Genomic DNA, 10,271 nt, shown 5'->3' with positions numbered 1-10,271 from the left:
GGGATTGACTATTAAAATATTGAATATTTCCATATTTATATACCATTGTTTCAGCTTTAGCGTCTCCCGGTGCTGGCATGCTTGGGTTCCCTACACCAGCCACCCCTTCTCCTGCCATGTCTCTCAGCACTACCCCAACCAAGACTCCTCTGCAGACTCCTCCTCCTCCTCCTCCTCCACCACCACCTCCTCCTCCTCCTCCTGTTCCCTCCACACCTTTGGCAGCATTAAATCATACAGAACAGCAAAGTAAAGAGAGAGAGAGAGACAGCAGCAAGAAATCAGGAGATAAGCCACTTCAGGTAAAGCTGAAGGACCAAGAGAATGAGAGTGGCTCACGCCCTGAGACCCCCAGCATGTCCAAGAAAAGGGAGAAACCATGTCCAACCCCAGGGAAGCCAGGAAGTGAGACCACACTGGATGCCACACAGCTGCAGGCACTTCAGAATGCTCTTGCGACAGGTGATCCAAGCTCTTTCCTAGGGGGGCAGTTCCTTCCCTACTTTCTACCTGGATTTCCCAACTGCTTCACTCCCCAGCTTCCTCGAGGGGTCCAAGCAGGGGGCTACTTTCCACCACTGTGTGGAATGGAGAGCCTGTTTCCATATGGCCCAGCGGCAGTCCCACAAGCTGCCATGGCTGCCGGTCTCTCCCCGACCGCTCTCCTTCAGCAGTACCAACAGTCCCTCCAGGACTCACTGCAGAAGCAGCAACAACAGCAGCAGAAACAACTTGAGCAACAGAAACAGCAGCAGCAGAAAGCAACCCCTGTGAAGACACCACAGAGCAGTCAGAGCAGCACCAACTCCTTTAAACCAAAACAATCTGTAGATGTTAAGGATGACACCAACAAAGGCTCTTCAACAGAAAGCACAAAAGAAGAACCGAAAACAGATACCAAAAGTACCATGGATTTTCCAGATGCTTTTATCGTACCGTCCGTGAAGCATGAGTTTATATGCAGGAAGTGCCAGATGATTTTTGCTGACGAAGATTCAGTGGTGCGTCATCAGAAGTCCTTCTGTTACTTTGGACATCCTTTTACTGACCCGCAAGAGACAGTGCTTCGAAAGGCAGTGAGCAACTACACCTGTGTTGCCTGCAACGTCATCATTAATGCGAACGAAGCACTTGGCCAACACCTTCACTCGAGCTTGCACAAAGAGAAAACAATCAAACAAGCAATGAGAAATGCCAAAGAGCATACTAGATTATTACCTCACTCTGTCTGCTCCCCAACTCCTAACACATCTACCTCGCAGTCTGCAGCTTCTTCTAATAACACCTTTCCTCATCTCTCTCACTTGTCCATGAAGTCCTGGCCAAATGTCCTGTTCCAGGCCACCACAGCCCGGAAAGCTGCTTCCTCCTCCCCGTCTGCCTCTCCTCCTCCCCCCCTCTCCTCACCTTCAACGGTTACCTCAACTTCCTGCAGCACCTCAGGGGTTCCAACCTCACTACCCACCGAGAGTTGTTCAGATGAGTCTGACAATGACCTAAGCCAGAAGCTGGATGACTTAGATAACGCGTTGGAGGTCAAGGCAAAGTCGGCCTCTGGCCTGGACGCGAGCTTCAGTAGTATCAGAATGGATATGTTCAGTGTGTAGGAGTGACAAAAGGATCCCTTGCTTAAAGAAAAAAATAAGACTTTTTAAACTGCAGTTCCAAAGTTTCTCTTAACCCAAAAAATTACAGTACCAAATGATTGACTCAGGATTGTTTTTCCCATATTGATATGCTGGCAAGATATCGATTGATTTTTGTTATGGACAGAACTGTTGCAGATGCTTGACTGAGCTTATATTGTATACAAAAACACGGAGTAGGAAAAAATCTCACAAGCTCCTTTGGGGGGGGCTTGTTTCAAGCCAAAAACTCTCACGATAGCAAATTGCACCTCAGCTGGATTGTTTTCCAAATGCTAGCATGTACTGTATGGGATGACGATCCAGAACCCTCAAAGAGAATCTCTCTTAGTTTAGATAGGTGTAATTCAGTAGCTTTAAATTCTCAGGTCAGAACATACATTTCTCATTTGTTAAAGCAGCAACAAGCCTGGGTACACTTGGCTTATAACCAAAACATGTCAAGCTTTATCGGACGCATTTTCTTGATGTGTATAGAGTACCAAGAGACAATATAACTGTTAAAGTGGACGATGTGCATATCCTTTAGTTTTGCCCTACAAAGACAGTATGGTTTTGCCACTGAGGGAATTTAGAATGGTGAAGTAAATGTGTATGATGCCCCTGTGTTTGCCAGTTTGTACTACGACAAGCTGTATCTATTTCCCACCCGTTTTTTTCTTGTAGTATATACTAATCTGTGCCAACTCCTACCCTCTCACTTTTACCTCTACTCACACCCTTTTCTGAAGAGGTAATAACTCTAGTTTTGATAGACACTCAGATCATGTGAATATAACATTTTCATTTGTGAATTGCTGTACTGTTACGGTACCTGCTTGTGTCTGGACTATAGTGCACTTATTTTGTTTTATTTGTCATTTTATTATTTGATTAGGCCATTTGTTAATTTAATAGATTTCTGTTTGTATGTACGTACATTTGTGTTTTAATTATTATTTGTGTCTATTACAGCAGCATTTCGGTCCATATTTGTTACAGGATTGATGCCTAACAATCTAGAGACCTATTTAACAATTGGTGCATCCATGAAAGCAGTACTGTATACTTGAAACTGTTAAGGTACAAGTTGGTCACAATGTTTAAAAAAAGTATGATCATTTGCTATACATTTGCAATTATGCTGCTTTAAAAGGGGGACAACAGCATTTTTGTTGTATATTAAACCATTTTCATGTACTTGTAGGAGTTAAAACAGTGTTACACCTGTACGCGGCCGTTTATCGCATTGGTTGGCGTCCTCCCATCAATTCTCTGGGCACTTGTGATGACCTACAGCTAAAGTCAAACATTTTTGTTTCTCACGTTTAGTGATTTCAACATTGCAAAGTATTACCTTACAACGTTTTTGCTGCTACTGTGTAATGTTATTTTGCTTGCCATATGTTTTTTCCACTTTCTACCAGACATAATACTGATCCATTAATTGCTTTGCTTTGCTATATATATTTTTTTTTTATTATTTTGCTGTGGAACTAAGAATGTGAAAGCTGTCAGAGGGTGTTCAATTTTTTTAAGAATCACTTTCTAGTTTGGTAATTTCAACCAATGTGATTCATTCCAAAGTAACAGAAGGCTATTTGTATGAAAGAAAAAGGCTTGTGAACAAAGAACGCTAAGCTGTTGTACATATTCGTAGTTGGCTGTGCATGGTACAAATTTATTAATATGAAGAAATGCAAAAATGTATTGCTTTTGGTATTTCCTATTCTGAGATGAGCAAGTAGCATGTAATGCAACTGTTTGACAGGTTAAATCAAATCATGCTTAGTTATTGTTTCAAACAACAAAATCAAGTAACATTTCCTCTTATGTTTTGTTATTGTAAAGGTGTTTTGTCTTTTTTTTTTCTCAAAGTTTTAAGGCAAATTGTATTTTTTTTTTATTATTATTTTCTGCGTGAGCTTTTTAAATGTCATTATTTGGATTTTTAGTATTTTGACATTTACTTTAATCCTGAAGACACTTTTCGATTGTGTTTCATAAGAGACATCCTGGCCTCCTAAGGTGCAATTCTGCCATTGTACTAACATGAGCGACTGTCCTGATTCCAAAGGCTTTCACAACTCTGGCTTTTTGCCTTTCCCCCACTTTGTGGCTCAGCATTATAAGACTGAACTGTCAGCTAGCATCGCGTGCTAAGATGCTAGCATCAGACAGGACGCTTTCCACACCAAGGACTGGTAAAAGCTAACAAACCAACAAAAAGGATGGTCCAACAATATAAATGTACATAGATATTGCAACTGCACAGCAGCCAAAAAGGAAAAAAAAAAAGAACTTTTTTTTAAAAAAAAGGATGAATTGTGTCATGTTCATGGGGACAGCCTTCAAAAGGTTGAAATTGGAATTGTTCTTCTGGATGTCAAAGGGATTTTCATGGCGCAATCATATCCTACACAATATGTACTCTTCAACATCTGGGTTACATAGGAAATGCACCCTGAGGTTTTAATAAGAAGAAGCCCCTACGGCTAAAACTTTAAATAAACTAAACCAAAAATGTTATTGATGTTTTATATATAGAGAGTAGTCACATTAGTTTTTGTTACTGTACTGTTTGAGGTCTCAACTGTACCGTATCACGGTAATAACATGGTTTTGAAACCTTTTTTTTTATTTTGTCACAGACCTGTTGTCATAGTTGAAATGACGTTTATTGTAGATGGTATTTGAACAACTTCTGGAAATAGTTCATCAAGTATGTTTGTTGCTCATTGTTGTGATACATTAAAAACTGTATCTGCAAACCAGTTTTTGATCTTCATATATTCTTTCCTTTAGAACTCGGAGCCTTATTTATTTTAACGTGTCTTCTAAGCCTTTGATGCTAATTCTACTTTGACAATTTCATTCATAGTGCACACAAAACAATGTTATCTTGGTCCCTCCGAATATATTTTAGTATTCAAAATACGTGTAATACTGATGCTGAATAATGTTGGGACGTTTCAATGAAGTACTTAAGCGATAATATGGTAATAATATATCCTAATGACTGTCATTAAAAGTACCCATGAAGCACTAGACAAAAAAAATGTACCGAACATTATTAGCTTTCCTTACAAAGTCTTTAATAGTTAATAAATAAGCTCATTGAATAAATTCATTTTATGCTTTTTTTTCAGATTGTCATCACGCCTTCACACTGTTTTTGTGTTGGTGTCCATTTAATAACAGTCACCCTAGTGACTAATCGAAACAGTGTATTTCCCATCATTAAGCTATTTGTGGTAATCTGAGTTGGAGCAGATGTTGGGGATTATGCATCAGAGTGTCTGCTAATCTGGATCCGATCAGGTGCCACGCCTGACCCTTCCATATCAAAAGGGTAGTGTCACGCTACAGATGAACATGCAACAGGAAAAAACAATGTGGTATATTATAAAGTTAACTTAGTCTCAATACATGTGCGTTAAATCCTAATGCTAACGCTACTGTATGGACTTGCGCGTGTGGTTCAGAATGTTTTTTGGAAGGATTTTGTAACTTGGAAAGGCAAAATGTACACCGAAGCGAGACAAAGGGGTGACATTTTTAGATCAGAGGTCAACAAATGCTGTCACATTAGAAGAAGTGCACCGCAGGAACAATACAATGCATCACATCCTGACACCCAGACTTGTCCACCAGCAGTGTCAGGGTCACAGAGACAGACGACATTCACAAGTCATTAAATCCATGTAATGAAATTCCACATGGGCAGCAGAGATGAAGGGTAAGATGAGGATCTTTTCACTCCAGGACAATCTGTTGTGGCCTTTATTGTCTCGCTTTAAGCACTGTACCATGTGCTGAAACAGCCTGCACATGTAAAATTCTCGGAAACGGCTTTTTTTTACTTCACCCCCTCTTCTGACTTCACCCCTTGCCCTTGACGAATGTGCTGGGCTCACAGGGTGCAACTGTTCTGCTGAGTGGCCCTTTCCGTTCCTCACCCCTGAAGTGCAGGCAGTTGCCAAGGTGCTCCCCTCCCCCACCAAGCGTATTATGGAATTGAATGCATTTGACCTTTCTGAAAAACAATGGCTGAAGGCCTTTCATTTCTTTGGCCTCCTCAGCGTCTACATGGAAGACCCCTTCGCTCTTTGGTTTTCACTGTGGTCTCCAAGAACTCCACAAGCAAAATGACAATCTGATCCATGCTCGCAGTGCGTTTGTGTCACAGTTTTTATGACCGTTAAAATTACAATTATTTGACAAAGTAAAACAATGCTCTATTTTGTCACAACAAAAGTCTATTTGTTGTATCCCTAAAATGGCTTCCTTATAAATAATGAGGAAGTTTATTTGCGTTAGCACGGTACCAACAGCTATTCGAGGCTAGATCCTTTCTTTGGCCTCCTTATGATTCCATTCTACACAAATAGATCAATACATTTTAGTTCCTCGTGTCAGCTGGCCATGTCTCCTCTGATATGCTACCGCTCTGGTGTTTGAGGCATGGCGTAGATCCTGAGATCAGTGTAATTTGATGAGGCGTTTCAACGTTTGACACGCTAGTAGATTGGGACTTGGTAGCAAATGTGTTTTTATTACATATTTATATATGATTTTAGCCCCCTCTTCAAGATAACCCACACAATGCTAATAGCTAAAAATGCTGCCATTCCTGAGTGTACAAAAAGATGTTTTGGTGTTGCTGTCAAGATATCAGAATACAGATTATTTTATAGGTCAGATCGACTTTGACCACCAATTTATAATCAGGCCATCTTGAATCCTGAGACGTTGCATCAAAATACTACATGAAAGTCGATGCTGCTATATTTTGATGGGTGCCGTCTTTCGTTAGCCAACCGCACTTCAGTGAAAGCGGCAGTTCAGACACAGCTTAGCTCAAACAGGTCACAGCAGTGAGCCGCCTTGCCCTGAATACGCGATAAAAGGTTTACTGTAAATTCTAAATGGTGTTTTCTGCAACCCATAGATCACTCACGACCATTAGGGTTCCATCCTTGCAGCACAGCGCATCCTTCCAGCCACAGCTTTCCAGATGATACAGTATAGAGGCTGCGGTTCAGGCAGATCTGCCTTTGAATAGCCTGCAGCCAATGGATTTTCTCTGGATAATACAATGTTTTGGACAGAGAGGCAGGGATTAGTCCAGACGGATACATCCACCACCCCCCACATGCCCAATCTAATTAGACTGGAATCAGTTTAAGATGAAAGCAAGCCCTAGCATCACCGCACTAAATACTGGAATTAGTATTCCCCGCATGGGAATTTAATGACGGAGACTGAAAATCCAATCACATTCACTCCCAGTTTAGCCCCTCATGCATTGGGCCTGGACAATGACGAAACGAAAGAACAACAACAGTGATTTGTCTGTCAATAGATATCGACTACATCACATCTGAGGCCACTCGCGTATTGGCGTTACTATGTTGTCATCATTTAACGAGGATAAACAGCTCATAATCAGATATTTAGACAGTCTGTTTCTAATGTAAACCTTTGTCACTTTCGCTCTATTCCAGAGGCCAGCCAACACACACTGGGACCAATCAGCTCTTGTGTTTATTTGAAAAGGCATCAGTTCGCTTGCTAGATTCAAATATGCCGACGCACTTAAATGTCAGGGTTTCATATTTGGAGTGTATGAAAAAACTTCAGGCTCTTTTTGCTCGTCCTCATTCATTTGTTCCTCTGTTCCAAGCCTGCATTTGCACAGAAAATCCTTTAACAGATTGTTGAAGTGCGGTTCTAATCTGATCTTTACATCAAAGCCCTGATTGCCGCATTGGAAATGAAACTGTCAAATTATTGCTATCAGGCAGACAGCATCAGATCCTTTTTAGTTTCTATTATCTTTCAGACTTGGGGCCCACATTTGCTGATAAAACAATTTCTCTGCACATAATCATATGAAACACTCCCAGTCTTGACTGTATCTTGCCCTTATTATTATTATTTTCTCTGCCGGGGAATATGCAGTCAAGGGAACTCTATTTTAAAAACCACAAAAATGCACGCCATATTTCAGCGTCAGGTCGGTGATTAACGGCACGCACCCGAAATAACTCCAGCACCTGGCTTCCATCCACCATTACACCTGAGAAATCAGGAAGCCATTCTCCCCCGTGCACAAATACCCAACATGAAATTGTGTTATTTATCACCAGCTGCACTTGGAAAGACCTGTTGTTTTTGCGGCTAACAGGTGCAACGCAAGTTCTGCAAAACTTTTTGGCTCTCAAGAGGAAATTAAAGGTGCATCTCTTTAAAACTGAGGACATAAATTTTGTTTGTGCAGACCAGAGGACACAGGACAAGGTGAGGAACACAGCAGCATTTTCCCCCAGATTTATCCAGGTGCCAGTGAAGGCCACACATATGCTAATATATAAAAAAAAGGAAGTCTATATTTTTTTAGGTCTGTGTGTTTTTTTGTGTTCTCCATATTTTGCCGCACAAATGGAGGTGGGGTGGGGGATACACCTGACTTATTATCGCTTTGTGTGAAGAACACAATCATTTCTGCTATTGCTACAAGACTCACAACCAACTAACACACATTTGAAAGTGAAAGCGGAGGCAAAGGTGTGATGGAGAAAAAGGCAGGCCCAAGAGAGAAAGACAGACAGGCCGGGAGGCTGAAAGAGAAGGAGTGTCAGGGACAGAGGGAGGGAACATAAGAATGAAAGAAAGTAGGTGACACAGACAGCAAAATGAGCAAGTGATAGAAGTGAAGTGAGAGCAGGAGCAGGAAGGAGAGAAAAGGAGGGGCGACCTGAGAGAGATCAAACATGGGCTCCGTGCAGCAGAGGTGCGTCTGCAAACGAGCGTGTTATGGCAGCCCGCTGGGACTTCCCCGGCAGATCGTTTGTGCTGTATCCCAATCTGTTCTGAGGAGCGGCAAAGCCCCACATGGGGACGTATGAAGGTGTCGGGATGGGATTGCTTAAGACAGATAAAACAAGGAGTGTTTTTGATGCCATCTCGCGCGGACAAAAGTCTGATTTCCTGTTTTGCCTGTGACACAAAGGGCTGCTGTGTAGTTTGTTGAACAGTTCAAGGCTTTCTTGTTGTCGGGGCTGTAAATAACTAAACACGTGAGACGCGGAGCTACAGAGGTTCTGGATCCAGATGCTAAAAACTGAAAAATATGTGGGGCATTCTCTCCCATCTCTGCACCTGTGACAAACAAACAGTGTTACCGCTCTCTCGTCACAAGCAGATTTTCATTTAAGTCTGGACAGCTGGACCTTTTTTCATATTCTCTCAACTTTTGGCCCAAAAGCACAGCAGCAGAGATCAAAGTGGAATATTGCTTTACATTTTAAAGGCCGCCAAGAAGCCCTGGTGAGGCTTCTTTTTACAAGGTGCACCGAGTCGTTGGGGAAATAAGGGAGCAATGGTGGAGGGAATGAAGGAATTTTAGTGGGTGATGGGATATGTCTCACTCCTTGTCCGGGCTGCACATTCATACTCTCGCGAGCTGAAATCATACCATGTGCAGCGGAAGAGCGAGCGGTGAGGAAATGCAAGCTAAATATAAAGTGACACGCCGCATTCCCCAGGTCATTCACAGGCCCCTGCACCAAATCACAACGCTCCAGAGCTCGTCGTTTATCACGTGCACAGGCCCACGTCGTGCTGACAAAATTGTACCCCGGCCAAATAAGCATTGTAATTTGTAGAAACACTCATGAAGTCATGAGGAGACACATTGACATCAAATTGGCTCCGATTTTGGGCTTTCTTATGGCCACTGTGAGCATCAACTCAGCATCCTGGCAGGGACATTTGTAACAAAAAGCTTTTTTAATGATTAAATGAAAATTTTAATGAGTGCCCATGTTGCCTTTTCCCCCTTTTGAGCCTTTAAGAGCCCTCTAAATCATTAAAACTTGCTCTTTCTTTGATTTCAAGGTCATTTGGAGAAATAAGGCAGTCTTAAGTGGCCCTCGGACCAAAAGTGGCCTATATGCCAAAGCCAGCAAATGAACGTAGCCTAATGCTTTTTAATTTGCATCCGTCTTTAAAAACACAGAAGAGCCATCTCTAAGTCATAATAGGCAGAGATGGTTGGCAGTTGGAGGCCCTCTAGTCATTAGTAGCAATGCAGCTCCTCTAAATTAAAGGCCTTTCTCATCTGATCTTAAGTTAAGCCAATTACTCCTAAGATACATTAGGCTGCCGTCCATCGCCGGTTCATCTGCAAGTAATATTTCCCTCCGTCTGAGGCCGACCTCTCACACGTGTGGTTTCACCTCCTCCTTCTATCTGCAGCCGTTTGGCACGCCCATGCAGGGGGAAACAAAAGTCGCCAGGCAGAGATGAGGAGCTTAGGAGGAAACGAGGTGCATTGTTTGTTTAATCGCTTGTTACGAGATGGCGCTGTAATTATGTTGTCATCCGCCCGTTCTAGCCCGACACAACTGGGCCGCTCCAGCTCCTCACAATTCCACACTTCAGGGTTTAATAGTCAACGATGATCTCCTTTTTCGGTTTTATTGTATACCACTAGAAATCGACCTTTTCGGGGAGGGGGGGGGGGGGGGGGGCTGTGTGACATGAACTGTGTCAACTGCAAGTGTACAAGAGGATGGGCAGAAAATATTGTACACACTATATTGAAATGATGAAACAGCGCATCCTATTAGGGACTTCCCT

The 10,271-nt window shown here is 42.3% G+C and overlaps 1 protein-coding gene across 7 annotated transcripts in view; it reads left to right on the top strand.

Annotated features, from left to right (window-relative positions):
* Positions 1-4,399, top strand: part of zfhx4 (zinc finger homeobox 4) — a 74,137-nt gene extending 69,738 nt beyond the window's left edge. For all 7 annotated transcript variants that reach the window (XM_029842444.1, XM_029842443.1, XM_029842442.1 and 4 more), the window contains exon 12: positions 55-4,399. In XM_029842444.1, coding sequence (XP_029698304.1) covers positions 55-1,607 — 1,553 coding nt within the window. In that variant the 3' untranslated portion in view covers positions 1,608-4,399. The remainder of the gene's footprint in view (positions 1-54) is intronic.
* Positions 4,400-10,271: the final 5,872 nt, after the last annotated feature.

The sequence above is a fragment of the Takifugu rubripes genome, chromosome 10 (assembly GCF_901000725.2).
Source record: "Takifugu rubripes chromosome 10, fTakRub1.2, whole genome shotgun sequence".
Lineage (NCBI taxonomy): Eukaryota > Metazoa > Chordata > Actinopteri > Tetraodontiformes > Tetraodontidae > Takifugu > Takifugu rubripes.
The sequence above is the reverse complement of the archived record's forward strand: the minus strand, read 5'-3'. Positions and strand labels throughout refer to the sequence as shown.